The sequence below is a fragment of the Heterodontus francisci genome, chromosome 29 (assembly GCF_036365525.1).
Source record: "Heterodontus francisci isolate sHetFra1 chromosome 29, sHetFra1.hap1, whole genome shotgun sequence".
Lineage (NCBI taxonomy): Eukaryota > Metazoa > Chordata > Chondrichthyes > Heterodontiformes > Heterodontidae > Heterodontus > Heterodontus francisci.
In genome coordinates, this window is record NC_090399.1 from 8,531,746 (window position 1) to 8,557,522 (window position 25,777).

The following is a 25,777-nucleotide window of genomic DNA, read 5'->3' on the forward strand; positions in this document are numbered from 1 at the left end:
AGGCTCTCCTCATCTGTCACTGCAAAATGCCCTTTTTAAATTCAGTGATGGTAATTCTCTCAAATGATCACTTTGGTCGAGGCTTGTGTTTCTGTAGCCACCCAATGTCACCATTCATGCAATTTGTTCTTCTAGCTGTCATGCCAAAGGGCAAAAGACCATAGGTATCCCTCTGCATTAGAGAGAGGGAGAGAGAGTCAGTTGGTCATGTATAACTTGAGGGTCACCACTCTGCAAGTGTGGAGCAAGGCAAGGAGGCAAGCTCCATGAACTACCACAGCCGAAACAGGGATCGACCCCACACTGTTGGTGTCTTTCTGTATATACTCTATTTATCTAGCCAATTGAGCTAACTGACTCTCCAATGCAATTTGTAATGGGGCATTTATTCATATCACTCACAAATTGTCCGTTGATATATTTTTTTCTTTTAACAGTGCTGGGTGAATTGACATGTCGGACCCTTTGCATATTGTCGCACTCAATCTGAAAGTGCAGCGAATGGGAATCCTTATTGTTGAGGGGGTTAAATGTACGGGTTTGTCAAGCAATGTGGGTACCATCTATGTACTTGGGTAAGCTAGTAACCCCATAAAAATGGATAGCCTTGCTGTGAAGCCATCGTGAATTCATCTGGCTTTTCAAGGAGGTGTGTGATGCAATCCTAATCGAATGTCTTCCTCTTCCCTTTGAAAATTTTTAAACCCTTAATCAACCTTCATACAACACCAGAGGGAGCTTAAACAGGCTCTTTATTGATCTATAAAGTAATCACAATTCTAGAAATTAGTTAATAGATTTCAAGGTCACTTTTAGTAGAAAACAATTTGCTTTCCAATAGTTACATAAAATATGATCAAAATAATTGACATACAAAAAGGAAGCAAAACGAATTGTGACATTCAGTAAACGGGAGAAAACAGTATGAAGCGATGGTGGGAGCAGGGTTTGAAACCATACCGTTTACCTGTCTAAAGAGAGCAAAACAAATAACAAATACCATACAGCTGACTTTTAAAGCAGCCAATTTCTTAGTAATGTTTTCATTAAAAGCTCCTACACAGAATAATACTCTGCAATAATGAATAATAACCCAGCTGGAATACTGCCTGCACGGTGAGATAATTAAAGACACTTGCCCACAGGAGCTGGGTGGGAGAAGGATGATGTACATTTGGGCTGAGTAAGAGCCTGAGGCTGAGGACTGGAGCATGTCTCCCATCCACCATCTCAGTCAGTGACTGGGATTCACAAAAGAGGAGACACAAGATGCTGACTTTTCACAATCTTAATATAAGGTGCAGGTGGGGCAACAGCTGGACAAAGCAGCAAGACAGCTGTGGATGTAGTGGAGGAAAGATCACGGGCTCTGTTGTTGGTCACACAGTGAGATCCAGATCTTACTCAGGACAACAGGAACAGGAAAAGAAGAGAGGAAAGGCGCATCAATCATCGAGAGGCCTGGAGTGTCCCAGCAGAACCAAGTTGTATTCCAGCAGAACCAGGGTGGATTCCAGCAGAAGAAGCACACAGCAGAGGCTATTAGCATCCCAGTAGAAGCAGAGTGTTCAGATCAGAGCCAGGACACACCCAGCACAGGCAGGGAGGTAAAGAAGTGAAACAAAGGTGCTCTCTTCTTCTGTATCTGCTCAGGGCAGGTTATATTTCTGTATTAGCAGAGACTTGGTGTGAACAGCAATATAAAAACAAAATCTATCAATGTAATAAATCTGAAATAAAAAAGGTCATTGGGGTTTCATGTGTATAAAGCTTCATCACAAGTTCTGATGAAAAAATAAACATTCAAAACATCGATCACTTCTCTTTTCTCTTTACCTATACTGACTGGCCTGTCATGCACTGCCAGAATTTTCTGGTTTTTACGCCTGGTGGGAACAATTTGCCAGGTGAACCCCATCAGCTAGGAACTGATATGTGGCATTAGAGGGAGCAAAGGAAAAATGGGCAATTAAATTTTCCACACTATGTGGACAGAGTTTCTTCATGAAATAATAATCTGGAATTTACTATATTTCTCAATGTATGAAGGATTATAAAGGAGATTTCACTCCAGCTCCTAAGACAGCACAGCTCAGACTGGGAGATGACCATGTGTGGAGTGCAGTGTACACCATGGTACAGTAAGCAGAACACCAGGACCTTTATATAATATGGCTTTCATTGTAAAAGTCCCTCCACCTCGATTTCCTCACCTCTTCTTCTGAAGGCAGTGACTGGAGACTCAGGAACAGCAGAGCTGAGCTCAGTTGTGTCCTCACCTGATGGTCATGTCCAGCAGGAGGAGTCACTGGATAGCAACCAGACTGGGTCACTTTTCTCTAGAAAAGCGAAGACTGAGGTGTGATAGAGGTCTTTAAGATAAAGGGCAGGGTAGACGGAGAGGAGATGTTTCATCTGTCACAGAGACCAGAGATAGGGGCCATAAATATAAGATAGTCACCAATAAATTCAGTGGGGAATTCAGGAGAAACTTCCTTTCCCAGAGTGTTTAGAATTTGTAACTTGCTACCACAAGGAGTAGTCGAGGGGAATAACATAGATGCATTTGAGAGGGAAGCTGGATAAACATGAGGGAGAAAGGAATAGAAGGATAGGTTGAAGGGGTTAGATGAAGAGAGGTGAGAGGAGACTCCAGTGGAGCATAAATGCCAGCATGGATCTTAAACAAGATCAACACAAGCTCAAGGAACAACACCTCATCTTTCAATCAGGAACATTACAGCCTTCCTGACTCAACATTGAATTTAACAATTTCAGACTGCAACCTCTGCCCCATTTTGTTTCCTGTTTATCTATAATTTGGACTTGAATGTAGTGGGTATGATTAAGAAGTTTGCAGCTGATACAAAAATTGGCCATGTGGTTGATAATGAAGAAAGCTGCAGACTGCAGGAAAATATCAATGGACTAGTCAGGTGGATGGAAAAGTGACAAATGGAGTTCAATCCGGAGAAGTGTGAGTAATTGCATTTGGGGAAGGCTCGCAAGGCAAGGCAATACACAACATATTGTAGGATACTGAGAAGTGTAGAACAACAGAAGGACCTTGAAGTGCATGTCCACAAATTGCTGTAGGTGGCTGGACAGGTGGATAAGGTGGTCAGGAAAGCATTACGGGATACTTGCCTTTGTTAGCCGAAGCATAGAATATAAGAGCTGTGAGGTTATTGTGAAACTGTATAAAACATTGGTTAGGCCACAGCTGGAGTACTGTGTGCAGTACTATAGGGAAAATGTGATTAGACTAGAGAGGGTATGGAGGAAATTTATGAAGATTTTGCCTGAGCTGTAGAATTTTAGTTATGAGGTAAGATTGGATAGGCTAGGGTTGTTTTCTTTGGAACAGTGGAGGCTGAGGGAGACCCCATTGAAGTGTATAAAATTATGAGGAGGTCTTGATAGAGTGGACAGGAAGACCCCATTCCACGTGGTTAAGGGGTCCATAATCAATGGGGCATAGATTTAGGGTAAGAGGTAGGAGGTTTAGAGGGGATTCGAGGGGATTTAATTCACCAGAGGGTGGTGGGAATCTGTAACTCACTGCCTGAAAGTGTGGTAGAGGCAGAAGCTCTCATAAGTTTTAAAAGTTCTTAGATATGCATTTGAAATGCCGTAACCGACAAGGCTACAGACCATGGGGGATTTTAACTTTCATATAGATCGGGATAAGCAGATGAGCACATCAGACAGGTAGTGAATTTCTTCCATGTGTCCAGGATACTTTTCTGAAACAGTATCTCCTAGAACCAACAAGAGGGCAGGCCAAATTACATGGAGTAATGAGTCCGATTTAGTTAACAGTCTAAACGTGCGTGAACATTTATCTAACAGTGATCATAATATGATCGAGTTCAATGGAGCATTTGAAAGGGAGAAATGTGAAATTGCCACTAAGATTCTAGAAGTACAGCTGACTTCAATGCAATGAAACACAGGCTGTCCACAGCATACTTGTAAAATCGGTTAATAGGTAAAACAATGGATGATCAGTTGGAGGTGTTCAAAAAAGAATTTAGTGTGATACAGAGCCAGTTTATATTCTGAAGGGGAAAGATCTCCATGTGCCAAAAAGAGAGTAATGGAGCCTAAAGAGGAAAGAAACAACACAAAATTGAAAAGAAAAAGCGTACAAAAATTCAAAAAAAAGCACGTCCTGGAGAATGAGAATAACACAAAGAAGAGCAAAGGGTGAAAGAACAGAAAGTAAGAGCTATAAAAGGGAGTATGAAAAGAAACTTGCAAGGGATATCAAAATCAACCCAAAACTTTTACAATGATATTAGGAAAACAGGGCAGTCAGGAGCAATGTCAATGTAAGTAAGGAAATGGTCATATGCTGACTAATTACACTGTATCAGTATTTATAGAGGGGGAAGAGGTGAGTATGATGTTAACAATGTGACAGAGGGAAACCAGGGAATTATAGACTAGTTAGCCTAACATCTGTTGTCGAGAGCCTATAATTAAGGCAGGGTGACTGAACACCTTGATGTTTTCAGCTGATCAGAGAGAGCCAGTGTGAGGTCATCAACTTTGGGCTGAGAAAGGATAGAACAGGGCACTTTCTAAATGGTGAAAAGCGAGAAACAGTGTAGGTCCAAAGAGACTTGGGAGTCCAGGTACACAGGTCATTAAAATGTCCTGAACAGGCAGAGAAAATAATCAAAAAGGTTAATAGAATTCTGGCTTTAATCTAGAGGACAAGAATACAAGAGGGTAGAAGTCATGCTTCAGCTATACAAAGCCCTGGTTAGACCACTCCTCGAGAACTGTGAGCAGTTTGGGCATCACAAACCAGGAAGGATATACGGGCCTTAAAGGGAGTGCAGTGGAGATTTACCAGAATGATAGATGCACTCCAAGGGTTAAATTACAATGAAAGATTATACAAACTAGGGTTGTGATCCTTGGAATTTAGAAGATTAATTGCTGATTTGATTGAAGTTTTCAAGATATTAGGGGAATTCATCGGGTAAATAGAAAGAACTTATCACCATTAGTTAGAGAGGCTAGGACTGGAGGGAATAGCCAAAAAAAGAAAAGTAGAGCCAGACCTTTCCGAAGTGAAATTAGGAAACACTTCACACAAAGGGTGGTGGAACTTTGGAACTTTCTTTGCAAATGGATTAATTGTAGATTTTAAATCTAAGATTGAGAGGTTTTTGCTATCAAAAGGTATTAAGGGATAAGGAGTTAGGTCACAGATCAGCCATGATCTCACTGAATGGCAGATCAAACTCAAGGAGATAATGGTCTCCTCCTGTTCCTATGTTCCCAATGCAGCTCTGTATTTAATTCTTCTTCTTCTTTGGCCTCCTTGTCTCGAGAGACAATGGGTAAGCACCTAGAGGTGGTCAGTGGTTTGCGGAGCAGTGCCTGGAGTGGCTATAAAGGCCAATTGTAGAGTGATAGGCTCTTCCACAGGCGCTGCAGATAAAATTGTTTGTCGGGGCTGTTACACAGCTGGCTCTCCCCTTGCGCTTCTGTCTTTTTTCCTGCCAACTGCTAAGTCTCTTCGACTCGCTACTCATTAGCTCTGCCTTTATAGCTGTCCGCCAGCTCTGGCGATCACTGGCAACTGACTCCCACGACTTGTGATCAATGTCACAGGACTTCATGTCGCGTTTGCAGACGTCTTTAAAGCGGTGACATGGACGGCTGGTGGGTCTGATACCAGTGACGAGCTCGCTGTACAATGCTTCCTTGGGGATCCTGCCATCTTCCATGTGGCTCACATGGCCAAGCCATCTCAAGTGCTGCTGGCTCAGTAGGTATGCTGGGGATGTTGGCCGCCTCGAGGACTTCTGTGTTGGAGATACAGTCCTACCACCTGATGCCAAGGATTCTCCGGAGGCAGCGAAGATGGAATAAGTTGAGATGTCACTCTTGGCTGACACATACGTTGTCCAGGCCTCGCTGCCATCGAGCAAGGTACCGAGGACACACTTGATATGCTTGGACTTTTGTGTTCTGTGTCATTGCGCCATTTTCCCACACCCTCTTGGCCAGTCTGGACATAGCAGCGGAAGCCTTTACCAAGCGCTTGTTTATTTCTACATCAAGAGACAGGTTACTGGTGATAGTTGAGCCTAGGTAGGTGAACTCTTGAAGTGCAAATGACAACTGGCAACACCTATGCAGTCATATTCAGCTGGCCTCCGACACCGGAAATATCAGAGGAATGTATGATGGCATCAAGAGAGCTTTTGGGCCAAACATCAAGAAGATCGCCCCCCTCAAATCTAAGTAGGGGACACAATCATTGACCAACGCAAGTAAATGGACCGCTGGGTTGAGCACTACCTCGAACTGTACTCCAGGGAAAATGTTGTCACTGATACCGCCCTCAATGCAGCCCAGTCTCTGCCAGTCATGGATGAGCTGGACGAACAGCCAACAAAATCAGAACTCAGTGATGCCATTGATTCTCTAGCCAGTGGAAAAGCCCCTGGAAAGGGCAGCATTACCCCTGAAATAATCAAGAGTGCCAAGCCTGCTATACTTTCAGCACTCCACGAACTGCTTTGCCTGTGCTGGGACAAGGGAACAGTACCACAGGACATGCGCGATGCCAATATCATCACCCTCTATAAGAACAAGGGTGACCGCGGTGACTGCAACAACTACCGTGGAATCTCCCTGCTCAGCACAGTGGGGAAAATCTTCGCTCGAGTCGTTTTAAACAGACTCCAGATGGCTGGCTGAGCATATCTACCCTGAGGCACAATGTGGCTTTCGAGCAGAGCGATCCATCATTGACATGCTGTTCTCCCTTCACCAGCTACAGGAGAAATGCCGCGAACAACAGATGCCCCTCTACGTGGCTTTCATAGTTCTCACCAAAGCCTTTGAGCTCGTCAGCAGACGTGGTCTCTTCAGACTACTAGAAAAGATCGGATGTCCACCAAAGCTACTAAGTATCATCACCTCATTCCATGACAATATGAAAGGCACAATTCAGCATAACGGTGCCTCATCAGTCCCCTTTCCTACTCTGAGTGACGTGAAACAGGGCTGTGTTCTCGCACCCACACTGTTTGGGATATTCTTCTCACTGCTGCTCTCACATGCATTCAACTCTTCAGAAGAAGGAATTTCCCTCCACACAAGATCAGATGGCAGGTTGTTCAACCTTGCCCGTCTAAGAGCGAAGACCAAAGTACGGAAAGTCCTCTTTGCTGACGATGCTGCTTTAACATCTCACACTGAAGAGTGTCTGCAGAGACTCATCAACAGGTTTGCGGCTGCCTGCAACGAATTTGGCCTAACCATCAGCCTCAAGAAAATGAACATCATGGGACAGGACGTCAGAAATGCTCCATCCATCAATATTGGCGACCACGCTCTGGAAGTGGTTCAGGAGTTCACCTACCTAGGCTCAACCATCAACCTGTATTTAATTAGTTGTTATGTAATGATCAGATTGTTTATCATTTCATGGGTCCCTTCGACTGAATGGGGGTGAAATTAGATATGGGTGGGGAGACAAAACAGACAGAATCGCATTTGCTGCCTATTATACCATACACCTGATATTCAACTCTACTTAAGTCAAGGGAATTTTATATGGGAGAGAGCAAAGAATGGGTGTCTGATGCAGTACTGCCTGTTTTGCGTCCCCAAGTCATGTCCAATGTTATCCCTTATGTGTTAAACTATCGATTTCAAATATTTCGATGCCAGAAACCTTTCACTGAACTGGGACAGATTTTCAGCCATTCCTTTTGCGAAGTATGCAATAAAGGAAAGAGTTTCCCTTGGAATTTGTTCCCACGGAACGTGTAGAGATGACCCTCTGTGCTTGCATTGTAAAATGAAATGTACTCAGACTTGTAACTGAGGTAAACACCAATCCTGCTGGGGTTGTCACTGAGAGAGATACCAGCTGGATCAGAGGAGTTTGCCACCAACTGATTTTCAACCCACCCAATGGTCCAGAATCCATTCTCAGGTTTCAGGTCGATATTTCCCTTCCTATCGACAAACTCTGCGACTACTCCCAGATGCCAATCGCCATTTCTCGGCACCTCCACCACCCAGTAATGTCTCCCTGATGTGAATCCCTGTGATCCCAGCACACAGGGAGATGCAGTAAATCTCTTCTCGGTTTCAGGAACACTGCAACTCGTTTCAGTCCATCTCACACTCTTCAGATCCTCGGACACCTGCAGCTGGACATGGGCAGTGTCCTTATCCAAGGTCACAGAGGCTGGGAGGGAAAAGGACAAAATTAGAGAGATTCACTCAAGATTAGAGACATATTCATTCAGGATTTATACATTAAATACATGCATTCAACACATTGAGAGCTGTGGGATCCCTGTTTCGATCGAGTTTCCTATTTAATTCATTTTCTCTGACTGGAGCATTTCACTCTCAATTCCAGGGATTGGGCAGTTTCAGTGCTTTCACCAAGTCTGGTGTTTCCAGCAGAATTCCAGTTTCTGAAGGCAAAAACAAAGGTGGGGAAATGAATATCTGAGAATAGTGAAACACTGGTGGTCCCAATAGGCAGGTCAAACTCCACCCAGAGTCACAGGGGAGGGGCTGGTTAAAGTCACACTCCACCCAGAGTCACATAGGGGAGGGGCTGGTTAAAGTCACACGCCATCCAGAGTCACAGGGGAGGGGCTGGTTAAAGTCACACTCCACCCAGAGTCACATAGGGGAGGGGCTGGTTAAAGTCACACGCCATCCAGAGTCACAAGGGAGGGGCTGATTAAAGTCACACTCCACCCAGAGTTACAGGGGAGCGGCTGGTTAAAGTCACACTCCATCCAGAGTCAAAGGGGAGCGGCTGGTTAAAGTCACACTCCACCCAGAGTCACATAGGGGAGGGGCTGGTTAAGGTCACACTCCACCCAGAGTTACAGGGGAACTGCTGGTTAAAGTCACACTCCACCCAGAGTAACAAGGGAGGGGCTGGTTAAGGTCACACTCCACCTGGAGTCACATAGGGGAGGGCTGGTTAATGTCACACTCCACCCAGAGTTACAGGGGGAGGGCTGGTTAAAGTCACACTCCACCCAGAGTCACAGGGGAAGGGCTGGTTAAAGTCACACTCCACCCAGAGTCACAGGGGCAGGGCTGGTTAAAGTCACACTCCACCCAGAGTCACAGGGGCAGGGCTGGTTAAAGTCACACTCCACCCAGAGTCACAAAGGGGAGGGGCTGGTGAAAGTCACACTCCACCCAGAGTCACAAAGGGGAGGGGCTGGTTAAGGTCACACTCCACCCAAAGTTACAGGGGGAGGGCTGGTTAAAGTCACACTCCATCCAGAGTAACAAGGGAGGGGCTGGTTTAAGTCACACTCCATCCAGAGTAACAAGGGAGGGGCTGGTTAAAGTCACACTCCACCCAGAGTCACAGGGGCAGGGCTGGTTAAAGTCACACTCCACCCAGAGTCACAAAGGGGAGGGGCTGGTTAAAGTCACACTCCACCCAGAGTCACAAAGGGGAGGGGCTGGTTAAGGTCACACTCCACCCAGAGTTACAGGGGGAGGGCTGGTTAAAGTCACACTCCATCCAGAGTAACAAGGGAGGGGCTGGTTTAAGTCACACTCCACCTAGAGTCACATAGGGGAGGGGCTGGTTAAGGTCACACTCCATCGAGAGTTACAGGGGGAGGGCTGGTTAAGGTCACACTCCACCCAGAGTTACAGGGGGAGGGGCTGGTTAAAGTCACACCCCATCCATAGTTACAGGGGAGAGGCTGGTTAAGGTCATACTCCAACCAGACTCACAGGGGAGCAGCTGGTTAAAGTCACACTCCACCCAGAGTCACATAGGGGAGGGGCTGGTTAAGGTCACACTCCATCGAGAGTTACAGGGGGAGGGCTGGTTAAGGTCACACTCCACCCAGAGTTACAGGGGGAGGGCTGGTTAAAGTCACACTCCACCCAGAGTCACAAGGGAGGGGCTGGTTAAAGTCACACTCCACCCAGAGTCACAGGGGCAGAGCTGGTTAAAGTCACACTCCACCCAGAGTCACAAAGGGGAGGGGCTGGTTAAAGTCACACTCCATCCAGAGTAACAAGGGAGGGGCTGGTTTAAGTCACACTCCACCTAGAGTCACATAGGGGAGGGGCTGGTTAAAGTCACACCCCATCCATAGTTACAGGGGAGGGGCTGGTTAAGGTCATACTCCAACCAGATTCACAGGGGAGCGGCTGGTTAAAGTCACACTCCAGCCAGAGTCACATAGGGGAGGGGCTGGTTAAAGTCACACCTCATCCACAGTTACAGGGGAGGTGCTGGTTAAAGTCACACTCCAACCAGATTCACAGGGGAGCGGCTGGTTAAAGTCACACTCCAGCCAGAGTCACATAGGGGAGGGGCTGGTTATGGTCACACTCCATCGAGAGTTACAGGGGGAGGGGCTGGTTTAAGTCACACTCCACCTAGAGTCACATAGAGGAGGGGCTGGTTAAAGTCACACCTCATCCACAGTTACAGGGGAGGTGCTGGTTAAAGTCACACTCCACCCAGAGTCACAAGAAGTGAGGAAGGGGCTGGTTAAAGTCACACTCCACCCAGAGTCACAGGGGGAGGGGCTGGTTAAAGTCACACTCCACCCAGAGTCTCAGGGGGAGGGGCTGATAAAGTCACACTCCACCCAGAGTCACAGGGGGAGGTGCTGGTTAAAGTCACACTCCACCCAGAGTCTCAGGGGGAGGGGCTGATAAAGTCACACTCCACCCAGAGTCACAGGGGGAGGGGCTGGTTAAAGTCACACTCCACCCAGAGTCTCAGGGGGAGGGGCTGATAAAGTCACACTCCAGCCTGAGTCACAGGGGGAGGGGCTGGTTAAAGTCACACTCCAGCCAGAGTCACAGGGGGAGGTGCTGGTTAAAGTCACACTCCACCCAGAGTCACAAGGGGAAGTGCTGGTTAAAGTCACACTCCAGCCTGAGTCACAGGGGAAGGTGCTGGTTAAAGTCACACTCCAGCCAGAGTCACAGGGGGAGGTGCTGGTTAAAGTCACACTCCACCCAGAGTCACAGGGGGAAGTGCTGGTTAAAGTCACACTCCACCCAGAGTCACAAGAAGTTGGGAAGGGGCTGGTTAAAGTCACACTCCACCCAGAGTCACAAGAAGTGAGGAAGGGGCTGGTTAAAGTCACACTCCACCCAGAGTCACAGGGGGAGGGGCTGGTTAAAGTCACACTCCACCCAGAGTCTCAGGGGGAGGGGCTGATAAAGTCACACTCCACCCAGAGTCACAGGGGGAGGGGCTGGTTAAAGTCACACTCCAGCCAGAGTCACAGGGGGAGGTGCTGGTTAAAGTCACACTCCACCCAGAGTCACAAGGGGAAGTGCTGGTTAAAGTCACACTCCAGCCTGAGTCACAGGGGAAGGTGCTGGTTAAAGTCACACTCCACCCAGAGTCACAGGGGGAGGTGCTGGTTAAAGTCACACTCCACCCAGAGTCACAGGGGGAAGTGCTGGTTAAAGTCACACTCCAGCCAGAGTCACAGGGGGAGGTGCTGGTTAAAGTCACACTCCACCCAGAGTCACAGGGGGAAGTGCTGGTTAAAGTCACACTCCAGCCAGAGTCACAAGGGGAGGTGCTGGTTAAAGTCACACTCCACCCAGAATCACAGGGGGAGGGGCTGGTTAAAGTCACACTCCACCCAGAGTCACAGGGGGAGGTGCTGGTTAAAGTCACACTCCACCCAGAGTCACAAGAAGTGAGGAAGGGGCTGGTTAAAGTCACACTCCACCCAGAATCACAGGGGGAGGGGCTGGTTAAAGTCACACTCCACCCAGAGTCACAGGGGGAGGTGCTGGTTAAAGTCACACTCCACCCAGAGTCACAAGAAGTGAGGAAGGGGCTGGTTAAAGTCACACTCCACCCAGAATCACAGGGGGAGGGGCTGGTTAAAGTCACACTCCACCCAGAGTCACAGGGGGAGGTGCTGGTTGAAGTCACACTCCACCCAGAGTCACAAGGGGAAGTGCTGGTTAAAGTCACAGTCCAGCCTGAGTCACAGGGGAAGGTGCTGGTTAAAGTCACACTCCACCCAGAGTCACAGGGGGAGGTGCTGGTTAAAGTCACACTCCATCCAGAGTCACAGGGGGAGGGGCTGGTTAAAGTCATACTCCATTCTGAGTCACAGGGGGTGGTGCTGCTTAAAGTCACACTCCACCTAGAGTCACAGAGTGAAGGGTGGTTGACGTGTCAAAGAACAAAGAACAGTGCAGCACAGGAACAGGCCAGTCGGCCCACCAAGCCTGCGCCGATCTTGATGCCTGTCTAAACTAAAACCTTCCGCACTTCCGGGGACCGTATCGCTCTATTCCTATCCTAGTCATGCATTTGTCAAGATGCCTCTTAAACGTCACTATTCAGCCACCTCCCCCGGCAGCAAGTTCCAGGCACTCACCTCTATGTAAAGAACTTGCCTCGCACATCCCCTCTAAATTTTGCCCCTCTCACCGTAAACCTATGTCCCCTGGTAACTGACTCTTCCACCCTGGGAAAAAGCTTCTGACTATCCACTCTGTCCATGCCACTCGTAACTTTGTAAACCTCTATCATGTCGCCCCTCCACCTCCGTCATTCCAGTGAAAACAATCTGAGTTTTTCCAACCTCTCCTCATAGCTAATGCCCTCCAGACCAGGCAATATCCGGGTAAACCTCCTCTGTACCCTCTCCAAAGCCTCCACATCCTTCTGGTATTGTGGCGACCAGAATTTCACGCAATATTCTAAGTGCGGCCCAACTAATGTTCTGTACAGCTGCAGCATGACTTGCCAATTTTTATACTCTATGCCCCGACCGAAGAAGGCAAGCATGCCGTATGCCTTCTTGACTACCTTATCCACCTGCGTTGCCACTTTCAGTGACCTGTGGACCTGTACCCCCAGAACTCTCTGCCTGTCAATACTCCTAAGGGTTCTGCCATTTACTGTATACTTCCCACCTGCATTAGACCTTCCAAAATGCAATAACTCACATTTGTCCAGATTAAACTCCATCTGCCATTTCTCCGCCCAAGTCTCCAACCGATCTATGTCCTGCTGTATCCTCTGACAATCCTTTTCATCATCCGCAACTCCACCAACTTTTGTGTCGTCCGTAAACTTACTAATCAGACCAGCTACATTTTCCTCCAAATCATTTATATAGAATGCAAACAGCAAAGGTCCCATCACTGATCCCTGTGGAACACCACTAGTCACATCCCTCCATTCAGAAAAACACCCTTCCACTGCTACCCTCTGTCTTCTATGACCGAGCCAAATCTGTATCCATCTTGCCAGCTCTGATCCCGTGTGACTTCACCTTTTGTACCAGTCTGCCATGAGGGACCTTGTCAAAGGCTTTACTGAAGTCTATATAGATAACATCCACTGCCCTTCCCTCATCAATCATCTTCGTCACTTCCTCAAAAAACTCAATCAAGTTAGTGAGACACGACCTCCCCTTCACAAAACCATGCTGCCTCTCACTAATAAGTTCATTTGTTTCCAAATGGGAGTAAATTTTGTCCCGAAGAATCCTCTATAATAATTTTCCTACCACTGACGTAAAGCTCACTGGCCTATAATTTCCTGAATTATCCTTGCTACCCTTCTTAAACAAAGGAACCACATTGCCTATTCTCCAGTCCTCTGGGACCTCACCTGTAGCCAATGAGGAGTTAAAGATTTCTGTCAAGGCCCCAGAAATTTCTTCCCTTGCCTCCCTCAGTATTCCGGGGTAGATCCCATCAGGCCCTGGGGACTTATCTACCTTAATGCTTTGCAAGATGCCCAACACCTCTTTTTTGATAACGACATGACCCAAACTATCTACACTCCCTTCCCTGGACTCATCATCCACCAAGTCCTTCTCTTTGGTGAATACTGATGCAAAGTACTCATATAGTACCTCGTCCATTTCCTCTGACTCCACACATAGATTCCCTTCTCTGTCCTTGAGTGGGCCAACCCTTTCCCTGGCTACCCTCTTGCTCTTTATATAGGTATAAAAAGCCTGTTTGCCAATGACTTTTCATGACCCCTTTTAGTCCTCCTAATTCCTTGCTTAAGTTCCTTCCTACTTCCTTTATATTCCTCAAGGGTTTCGTCTGTTCCCAGCCTTCTAGCCCTTACGAATGCTTCCTTTTTCTTTTTGACTAGGCTCACAATATCCCTCGTTATCCAAGGTTCCCGAAACTTGCCAAACCTATCCTTCTTCCTCACAGGAACATGCTGGTCCTGGATTCTAATCAACTGACGTTTGAAAGACTCCCACATGTTAGATGTTGATTTACCCTCAAACAGCCGCCCCCAATCTAAATTCTTCAGTTCCTGCCTAATATTGTTATCATTAGCCTTCCCCTCTGTCACTCCACACAGTGTCACAGAGTGAAGGGTGGTTGAAGTGTCACAGAGTGAAGTGTGGCTGAAGTGTCACTCCACACGGTGTCACAGAGTGAAGGGTGGTTGAAGTGTCACTCCACACAGTGTCACAGAGTGAAGGGTGGTTGAAGTGTCACTCCACACAGTGTCACAGAGTGAAGGGTGGTTGAAGTGTCACTCCACACAGTGTCACAGAGTGAAGGGTGGTTGAAGTGTCACAGAGTGAAGGGTGGTTGAAGTGTCACTCCACACAGTGTCACAGAGTGAAGGGTGGTTGAAGTGTCACTCCACACAGTGTCACAGAGTGAAGGGTGATTGAAGTGTCACTCCACATAGTGTCACAGAGTGAAGGGTGGTTGAAGTGTCACAGAGTGAAGTATGGCTGAAGTGTCACTCCACACAGTGTCACAGAGTGAAGGGTGGTTGAAGTGTCACAGAGTGAAGTATGGCTGAAGTGTCACTCCACACAGTGTCACAGAGTGAAGGGTGGTTGAAGTGTCACTCCACACAGTGTCACAGAGTGAAGGGTGGTTGAAGTGTCACTCCACACAGTGTCACAGAGTGAAGGGTGGTTGAAGTGTCACAGAGTGAAGGGTGGGTGAAGTGTCACTTCTTTTGTATTCTAATTGGTCTTTATGAGAATACAAATAATCCAAAGTACAAATGAGGACATTAGGAGCTCAAAATATAATTAAATACCGTTTAGTCTATGTTTATTTCCAATAGCAGCTTGTAGGAAATGTGTCATGAAAGCAGTTGAGCAGCAAGGAAGGAATTGGACAGTTAGTAAAACAGTCGACGCTGTACATTTATTTAGGTTGTGTTTGATCAGTACAAGTTGGGTCAGGCAAAGGGCTGGTGGAGGGACGGGACTGGTGGTGGGGGAGGGACTGGTGATGGTGGACAGGGGCTGGTGATGGGGGAAGGGCTGGTGGTAGTTGACAGGGGCTGGTGAGGTGGGGGGCTGGTGGTAGTGGAGGGGGTTGGTGTTGGGGGCGTGCAGGTGGTGGAGAGGGGCTGGTGGCAGTGGAGAGGGGCTGGTGGCAGTAGAGAGGGGCTGGTGGCAGTAGAGAGGGGCTGGTGAGGGGGGAGGGGCTGGTAATGGGGAGGGGCTGGTAATGGGGAGGGGCTGGTAATGGGGAGGGGCTGGTAATGGGGAGGGGCTGGTGGTGGGGGAGGGAGATTGCAGTGGAGATGGGCTGGTGGTCGTGGAGAGGGGCTGCTGGCAGTGGGGAGGGGCTGCTGGTAGTGGGGAGGGGCTGGAGGTAGTGAGGAGGGGCTGGAGGTAGTGGGGAGGGGCTGGTAATGGGGAGGGAGATGGTAGTGGAGAGGGGCTGGTGGTAGTGGGGAGGGGCTGGTGGTAGTGGAGAGGGGCTGGTGGTAGTGGGGAGGGGTTGGTGATGGTGGGGGCGGCGATGGGATGGTGGCATGGGGGAGGGGCCAGTGATGGATGTTTACAGTTGAGGAGTGTCAGAAAAATGGAGATTGAACAAAATTATTTTGCAGTCCTCACTAATCTGTTGGCAATGCCTCAAATTATAAAATTCTCATCCTTGTATTTGAATCTCTCCATGGCTTCCCTATCCCTGTAACCTGCTCCAGTCTTAGAACCCTCAGAGATGTCCGCACTCTTCCATTTCTGGCCTCTCGTGTATCCCTGATCTTCACCGCTCCATTACTGGCGGCTGTGCCATCAGCTGCCATGGCCCTAAGCGATGGAATACCTTCCTGGAACCTCTCCACCTCTCTATGTCTCTGTCCTCCTTTATCATGTTGCTCAGAACCAATCTCTATGAGCAAGCTATTGGTCACCTGTCCTAATGTCTCGATATGTGGCTTAATGTCAATTTCTCTCAATAATGCTTCTGTGAAGTGCTTATTGTCACTTTATTATGCTAAAGGCACTGACTTTTCAAGTGCAAATTGTTGATGGTTTGCATTGCAGATTCTATACTTACCATAATCAATATCCTGATTGTCATAACCTGCAAATATAACAACAACAACATTTTGATACATTGCATTTCTCATTGACAGCCAAATAAAATTGCGGAGCGGACTTACAGCTGAGCGGTCAATTTCAGTAAGTTACAAGTTAATCCCCTTTTGTTTCGGAGGACCAGGGGACTGCTGGGTAAGGGAAAACTATTTATTTGGGCAGTGGCAGTACCCGAGACACTACACGTGTAGTGTCTCCCACCCACCCTCCTCCTCGAACCAAAAAAAAAGGACTCTGGTGTGTTGATAAGGTAAGCTTTTTATTTAAAAAGTTCAGTCCGTCGGATTGCTAAGCGAACAAGTTTTGACTTTTTTTTTTCGTTTGGTTTTTCAGTAGATTTGTTGGGAATCTAGAATAGTGGGAATGGAGGTAAAGGCAGTTGTATGTTCCTCCTGCAGAATGTGGGAGGTAGGGGTCGCCAAGAGTGTCCCTGCTGACTGCATCTGCGGGAAGTGCACCCAACTCCAGCTCCTCGCAGACCGCGTTAGGGAACTGGAGCTGGAGCTGGATGAACTTCGGATCATTCGGGAGGCGGAGGGGATTATTGACAGGAGTTATAGGGAGGCAGTCACACCTCAGGTAAAAGAAGTAGGTAGATGGGTTACCGTCAGGGGAAGGAAAGGGAACCAGCAGGCAGTGCAGGGATCCCCTGTGGCCGTTTCCCTCAACAACAGGTATACCGTTTTGGATACTGTTGGGGGGGGACAACTTACCAGGGGTAAGCAATGGGGTGCAGGTCTCTGGCACAGAGTCTGTCCCTGTTGCTCAGAAGGGAAAGGGGAAGAGGAGCAGAGCATTAGTCATTGGGGACTCCATAGTTAGGGGAACAGATAGGAGGTTCTGTGGGAACAAGAGAGACTCACGGTTGGTGTGTTGCCTCCCAGGTGCCAGGGTACGTGATGTCTCTGATCGTGTTTTTGGGATCCTTAAGGGGGAGGGGGAGCACCCCCAAGTCGTGGTCCACATAGGCACCAACGACATAGGTAGGAAGAGAGATGGGGATTTAAGGCAGAAATTCAGGGAGCTAGGGTGGAAGCTTAGAGCGAGAACAACCAGAGTTGTTATCTCTGGGTTGTTGCCCGTGCCACGTGCTAGCGAAGAGAGGAATAGGGAGAGAGAGGAGTTGAATACGTGGCTGCAGGGATGGTGTAGGAGGGAGGGTTTTGGTTTCCTGGATAATTGGGGCTCTTTCTGGGGTAGGTGGGACCTCTACAAACAGGATGGTCTTCACCTGAACCAGAGGGGTACCAATATCCTGGGGGGGGAGATTTGTTAGTGCTCTTCGGGGGGGTTTAAACTAAATCAGCAGGGGAATGGGAACCTAAACTGTAGTTCCAGTGTACAGGCTGTTGAGAGTAGTGAGGTAGGGGATAAGGTTACAGGGACGCAAGAGGGCACTGGCAAGCAAGAACTTGGTTTAAAGTGTGTCTACTTCAACGCCAGGAGCATCCGGAATAAGGTGGGTGAGCTTGCAGCATGGGTTGGTACCTGGGATCCTGATGTTGTGGCCATTTCAGAGACATGGGTAGAGCAGGGGCAGGAATGGATGTTGCAGGTTCCGGGATTTAGATGTTTCAGTAAGAACAGAGAAGAGGGTAAAAGAAGGGGGGGTGTGGCATTGTTAATCAAGGAAAGTATTACAGTGGCAGAAAGGACGTTTGAGGACTCGTCCACTGAGGTAGTATGGGCCGAGGTTAGAAACAGGAGAGGAGAGGTCACCCTGTTGGGAGTTTTCTATAGACCTCCGAATAGTTCCAGAGATGTAGAGGAAAGGATAGCGAAGATAATTCTCGACAGGAGCGAGAGTAACAGGGTAGTGGTTATGGGGGACTTTAACTTTCCAAATATTGACTGGAAATACTATAGTTCGAGTACTTTAGATGGGTCTGTTTTTGTCCAGTGTGTGCAGGAGGGTTTTCTGACACAGTATGTGGACAGGCCAACCAGGGGCGATGCCACATTGGATTTGGTACTGGGTAATGAACCCGGCCAGGTGTTCGATTTAGATGTAGGTGAGCACTTTGGCGATAGTGATCACAATTCGGTTAGGTTTACCTTAGCGATGGGCAGGGACAGGTATATACCGCAGGGCAAGAATTATAGCTGGGGGAAAGGAAATTATGACGCGATTAGGCAAGATTTAGGATGTGTAGGATGGGGAAGGAAACTGCAGGGGATGGGCACAAACGAAATGTGGAGCTTATTCAAGGAGCAGCTAATGCGTGTCCTTGATAAGTATGTACCTGTCAGGCAGGGAGGAAGTTGTCGAGCGAGGGAGCCGTGGTTTACTCAAGAAGTTGAAGCGCTTGTCAAGAGGAAGAGGGCGGCTTATGTTAGGATGAGACGTGAAGGCTCAGTTAGGGCGCTTGAGAGTTACAAGCTAGCCAGGAAGGATCTAAAGGGAGGGCTAAGAAGAGCAAGGAGAGGACACGAGAAGTCATTGGCGGATAGGATCAAAGAAAACCCTAAGGCTTTCTATCGGTATATCAGGAATAAAAGAATGATAAGAGTTAGAACAGGGCCAATCAAGGATAGTAGTGGGAAGTTGTGTGCGGAATCAGAGGAGATAGGGGAAGCGTTAAATGAATATTTTTCGTCAGTATTTACAGTAGAGAAAGAAAATGTTGCCGAGGAGATTACTGAGATACAGCCTACTCGGCTAGATGGGATTGAGATTCACAAGGAGGAGGTGTTAGCAATTTTGGAAAGAGTGAAAATAGATAAGTCCCCTGGGCCAGATGGGATTTATCCCAGGATTCTCTGGGAAGCCAGGGAGGAGATTGCAGAGCCGTTGTTGTTGATCTTTATGTCGTCATTGTCGACAGGAGTAGTGCCGGAGGACTGGAGGATAGCAAATGTTGTCCCCTTGTTCAAGAAGGGGAGTAGAGACAGCCCTGGTAATTATAGACCTGTGAGCCTTACTTCGGTTGTGGGTAAAATGTTGGAAAGGGTTATAAGAGATAGTATTTATAATCATCTTGAAAAGAATAAGTTCATTTGCGATAGTCAGCACGGTTTTGTGAAAGGTAGGTCGTGCCTCACAAACCTTATTGAGTTTTTCGAGAAGGTGACCAAACAGGTGGATGAGGGTAAAGCCGTGGATGTGGTGTATATGGATTTCAGTAAGGCGTTTGATAAGGTTCCCCACGGTAGGCTATTGCAGAAAATACAGAAGTATGGGGTTGAAGGTGATTTAGAACTTTGGATCAGAAATTGGCTAGCTGAAAGAAGACAGAGGGTGGTGGTTGATGGCAAATGTTCATCCTGGAGTTTAGTTACTAGTGGTGTACCGCAAGGTTCTGTTTTGGGGCCACTGCTGTTTGTCATTTTTATAAATGACCTGGATGAGGGTGTAGAAGGGTGGGTTAGTAAATTTGCGGATGACACGAAGGTCGGTGGAGTTGGGGATAGTGTCGAAGGGTGTTGTAGGGTACAGAGGGGCATAGATAGGCTGCAGAGCTGGGCTGAGAAATGGCAAATGGAGTTTAATGCGGAGAAGTGTGAGGTGATTCACTTTGGAAGGAGTAACAGCAATGCAGAGTACTGGGCTAATGGGAAGATTCTTGGTAGTGTAGATGAGCAGAGAGATCTTGGTGTCCAGGTACATAAATCTCTGAAAGTTGCTACCCAGGTTAATAGGGCTGTTAAGAAGGCATATGGTGTGTTAGCTTTTATTAGTAGGGGGATCGAGTTTCGGAGCCACGAGGTCATGATGCAGCTGTACAAAACTCTGGTGAGGCCGCACCTTGAGTATTGCGTGCAGTTCTGGTCACCGCATTATAGGAAGGATGTGGAAGCTTTGGAAAGGGTGCAGAGGAGATTTACTAGGATGTTGCCTGGTATGGAAGGAAGGTCTTACGAGGAAAGGCTGAGGGACTTGGGGTTGTTTTCGTTAGAGAGAAGGAGGAGGAGAGGTGACTTAATGGAGACATACAAGATAATCAGAGGGTTAGATAGGGTGGATAGTGAGAGTCTTTTTCCTCGGATGATGATGGCAAACACGAGGGGACATAGCTTTAAGTTGAGGGGTGAAAGATATAGGACAGATGTCAGAGGTAGTTTCTTTACGCAGAGAGTAGTAGGGGCGTGGAACGCCCTGCCTGCAACAGTAGTAGACTCGCCAACTTTAAGGGCATTTAAGTGGTCATTGGATAGACATATGGATGAAAATGGAATAGTGTAGGTCAGATGATCGGCGCAACATCGAGGGCCGAAGGGCCTGTACTGCGCTGTAATGCTCTAATTCTAAAAAAAAAGAACCATTACAAATTAGGAATGAAGTGAGTTCTCCCTTCACCAGTCTACACTATCAGAGCTGTACTGAAATCTAATACAGATTGCATGATCTCTGTTCACTAACATCAGGGCATGTTCCCTTGTGGGCTTACACTCCTCAACTTCCAACTTTCCTCCCCAACTTTCCTCTATTCATTGGGTCCAGGCAAGCCAATGACCCCAGGTGCAGGGAAAACTACCCCTCCTTGTGCTCCTGAAGTCACCTACAGTCCTCTTTACAGTTAACTATGCTTCCCATTTTTATGTCATCTGCAAATTTTGATCATTACACAATGGTCCCATCTGTTAACTTGTTTCCAGTCCTTTAAACCATGCTGCCAACTCACTTTAATATCATGTGCCTTAATGTGATCAACAAGTCTCCTGTGCAGCTTTGTGTACGTCATTATTTCCTCCTGCAGCTTGTATATCCATCAGATATAACTCGTCTTTTGAAAGTTCATGTTAGCTAACCTCAATTAATCCAAATCTTTTGTAGTATTAATTTTATGCTGTATTAAGGAGCAGGAAGCTTGTGCACGACGGGTATTAAGCGAGCTGGTCTATAGTTACCTGATTTATTCCTTTCTTTCTTTTATTTTAAACTGAGCACTTAGCACACCCACACCCCCAACCCCTCCCCCCACCCCGCCCACTGCCTCCAGTTCTCTGACACAACCATATCGGGACATCCCTTAACATTCTAGGATTCATGCCATCAGGACACTGTGTTTTTCCCACTTTAATTCTACCAATTTTTTTCAGTACTTGTGATAACATACGGAATTACAGCATTTAATCCTCAAAATTCCCCATATTCTCTAAGTAATTAAAACAGTGTCTTCTGATCAGGCTCTGAAATGATTCGGAGATACCTTACCTTCCAAAATGCAAAACAGTTTTAGTTCTGAAAGTCAAGAATAGAGGGATGTGTTAATGTGAGAGACTCTGCAGTTACTGTCACACCCTGTGAAGGAATACTGAGTACATATTCAGCACACAATACACTTCTTATCGTAAATATGAAACAAATCCGAAAGATAACTGACTGAAACTCTTACTAAATACATTACATTTTAAAGTTCAAACACTCTTCAGGTTTAAAATCTTGATTGAAAAAAGAATTTTCATTTATAAAGCACCTTTCATAACCCCAGGATGACCCAAAGTGCTTTACAACCAATGAACACAGCAGCCAATTTGTGCACAGTAAGATCCCACAAACAGCAATACAATAATCTGTTTTTCAGTGATGTTGGTTGTGGGTTAAATATCAGCCGCAACACCGGAGAGAATTCCCCTACTCTTCTTCAAATAGTGGCTGTGAGATGTGGCAGACATGGCTTTGGTTTAATGCTTCATGCCAAAAACGGCACCTTTGACAGTGCAGCACTCTCTCAGTATGTGCTCAGTTCTCTGGAGTGAGCCTTGAACCCATGACCTTCTGTAGAATTTATGTATTTCACTTTCCATCCAATGTTCTAGTGATGATGGAATGGGTTGTATCTCAGCACAACACTCTGTCTCTGCAATTCATGACATCACTAATGCAAAATTCAAATCAAACTTGCAGAGTGTTGAGGTAATAGTTTGGCTGTATATTAGCAATATTGAACTGTTGAATCTAGATTTAATGAGAAATGAACAAGGCATCACAGCCAGATAATATCACAATATGTTAAACAAATGGAAGCATATTCGTGTCACCAGATTAGCTCTATGTTAGATTTTGTTACTGTGTGGCACTGTTAGTTACTGCTAGTATTGAAGGGATCAACCTGTATAAGCTAACATTTTACCAGCTAGTTTTCCTGATATCCTGACAATGTAAAACACTATCATTACCTAACAGCAGAAATGTTTTGACCAAGTTTCTGGCCACACTTTCTAATCTTTCTGTTCTATAGTCCGGTATCTGTCCCCTCATATAGATCCAATAGGAAGCACCTTGACATGTTTATTTTACATTAAAGGCCCTTTATCAATGGATGGTGTTGTAGTGAGTCTGGCCTTTACTAAACTAGCTGATTTCAACAAGTAAGGAGAAGTATGGGGTGTGTCTTCTGACCACTGTGCCGTAACATTCATAGGAATGCACGTGTGAATGTCAGATAAGGACAGCAGTAGGATTGGTTCGCTCATTAAGAATAGAAATGAGTGAAATTGTGATAATGAGACAGTGTCCTTTTCAATCTGACTGAACAGCAATTAAAACCTGTGAACCACTGTACAAATCAAATTTTCAAAGATCCACCACTCGTGATTCATGAAACATCCTGCAGTTGCCTCGGCAAACAGTTCAATTCTCAGCAAGTTTATTGGCTAGCAATGAACATTTTCAATACTTTTTAAAACCTATTACATACTGTTTTTATCTTTATATATTCATGGATCTGATAAGATAGAGGCAGAGAGACCTGTATCAAACAACATCCTGCATTTATATATAACCTTTAATAGTGTTATGATCCTGTAGTTTTTTTCTTTTCCAGGACGTATGCAGTGTGCCTTTAAGGCTGTAACAGGATCAGTACTGCTTTAAGGCAGCAAGCTTCAGGGATTGAGTCAAAGAATGCATTCTTGTTGCGGTAGGGTACAGCCACTCAGAGACTGAGGATCGAGAGATACATTGTTGCCGACTGACATTTGAAACTATTTGAAAAACTGACTTTTGAGGCACAGTTAACAGATACACAGACTGTCTACCAGCATATACTGAAGGAAAAGCTCTCTCTCTTTTGGTTTATTTCAATCCTATTTATTATACTCTCAGAATTCTGATGTCAAGCCAGATTAATTTCTTAAAAGAAAATAACCAATTCCTTTAACTGCTGAACTGTAATTGCCGAAATTCATCACTGGAAAAGAAGAGCACCAATTCAACTGCTGAATTAGACTACGTACTGTTCTACTGTTGAAGAACCTCTTTTGGCCCCATCGGACGGCTGTGAGGACTTCAAGCAACCTTGGACTGTTCCACATTGGAAGATTTCACTTTGGCAGGAGCGTAAATATGCAAGGACACAAATTTTTCGATTTTAAATGTTGTTTATATCTTAGTAGTGTTTAGGAATTTAGTTTTTCTAATTAAACAGTTAATTTGTTGATCTAAAAACACCTGGTTTGGTTAGCCTCATTCGGGGATTAATAGATGGTAAAATTTGGCTGGGTCTTTCTTTAATTTGGAAAGTTTAAAAATGATATGTTAGGCAATCTGTGGAGGGACAGGGCTGAATCAACGGTGCGTTTCTCCCACCACAATCAGAATCGTATATTTTGACTGGGGGCTTTGACTTGAGTGGTCAGTCGTAACAATAGTCAAACTTGCAAAGGAGTTTGGAACAAAGGAGATAGAGGGGAGATTTGATGGAGATGTACAAGATTATGACAGGCTTCGATAAGTTAGAACAAAAGAATTGCTCCCATTAACTGATGGTACAAAGACTAAGGGAGACAGTTTGAAGATTTTGGGTAAGAGATGTAGGGTAAATGAGAGGAATGTAGTAATGACCTGGAACTCTCTTCCCATGAAAGTGGTGGAAGTGCAGACAATTCACGATTTCGAAAGCAAACTGGATGGGCACTTGAAGGAAATAAATTTGCAGGGCTGCAGGGATCGAGCGTGGGAGTGGGATTGGCTTGATTGCTCTGTGGAGACCTGGCATGGACTTGATGGACAGAATGGCCTCCTTTTGTGCCATATATAATTCTACCTGCTTCACGGGAGTATTAAATTTAATACTGAGCCTCATGTAGAGATATTAGGAAAAGTGACCATTAGGCAGTTGGTGGATCAAACTTCAAAGCTGTTACGTGTCTCCAAATGTCAAATCAGGGAAGTTTCCTTTTTGAATCTAATTGGTAACTAAGATTTATTAGCTGATCTCCCGTGGCATTGCTCATGTGCAATCTGGAGTCTGGGCTGTAGTTGTGATGTTTAACTGCCAAGGTGAAATTGTGTTTCACTTGGCCTGTCCTTTTAAAGGTACCACTCAACTACTCTCATCAGTGCAGTGGTTTAAGTGGGCGCATGCCGAACTCAATTCGAGGATATTGTCAGGTTCCACATGTACACTGATGGCAGCTCTACCTCACCATCGCCTCTCTCAACTCCTCCACCATCTCTGATGCCATGCTGCTTGTCCGACATCTCCTACTAGATGAGCAGAAATTGCCTCCAACTAAATATTGGGAAGACCGAAGTCATTGACCATCTTTGGACCAGTCACAAATTCTGTTCCCTAGCCACTGACTCTAACCCTCTCCATGGTCACTGTCTGAGGCTGAACCAGACCACTCACAACCTTGGTGTTGTATCTGTCCGAGATGAGTTTCTGACCACATATCAGCAAGACATTCCACTTCAGCCTCCGTAACACTGCCCGTCTCCGCTCCTGCCTCAGCTCTTCTGCTACTGAAACAATCATTCATGCCTTTGCGATCTCTAAACTTGATTATTCCAATGCTGGCCTGGCCAGCCTCCTATCTTCCACCCGCCATAAATTTAAGCTTATCCAAAACTCTGCTATCTCTCTCCTAACTTGCCCCAACTCCCATTCATCTACCACCCAATGCTGAGCTACACTGGCTCCTGGTTAAGCAAAGCCTCGACTTTAAACTTCCCATCCTCATTTTCAAATCCCTCCATGACCTCACCATTTCCTATCTCTGCAACCTCCTCCAACCCTCTGTGTTAACTGTGCCCCTCCAATTCTGGCCTCTTGAACATCCACCATTGAAGGCCGTGCCTTGTGCTGCAGAGGCCCCAAGCTCTGGAATTACCTCCCTAAACCTGTCCAGCTCTCCCCTTCCTTTACGACTCCTTAAAATCTTTCTCTTGGCCAAGCTTTTGGTCAGCTGTCCTCATATCTCCTTATGTGGCTCAGTGTCAAATTTTGTTTCACAACTTTCCTGTGAAGTGCCTCGGGACATTTTATTACATTAAAGGTGCTATATAAATGCAAGTTGTTGTTGTCAATTTCTGAGATCCAGCATATCAAGGTGATATAAAACAACAGTTGGCATTCTTCTTATTTATATGATTTGACGTTGAGATGTGAAGGTCTGTTAGTGAACATGGTTGGGGAAACAAAACAGATGTAATTGTATTTGCCACATTATATCATATGCCT

At 46.3% G+C, this 25,777-nt stretch overlaps 1 protein-coding gene across 1 annotated transcript in view; it reads right to left on the bottom strand.

Moving 5' to 3' along the window:
- Positions 1-750: 750 nt before the first annotated feature.
- Positions 751-25,777, bottom strand: part of LOC137346104 (butyrophilin subfamily 1 member A1-like) — a 47,702-nt gene continuing 22,675 nt past the window's right edge. Inside the window, exons 6-8 of the mRNA XM_068009401.1 lie at positions 21,526-21,552; positions 16,330-16,356; positions 751-8,230 (exon numbers count right to left, since the gene is read on the bottom strand). Of these exons, the coding sequence (XP_067865502.1) occupies positions 7,686-8,230; positions 16,330-16,356; positions 21,526-21,552 (599 nt within the window). The 3' untranslated portion in view covers positions 751-7,685. The remainder of the gene's footprint in view (positions 8,231-16,329; positions 16,357-21,525; positions 21,553-25,777) is intronic.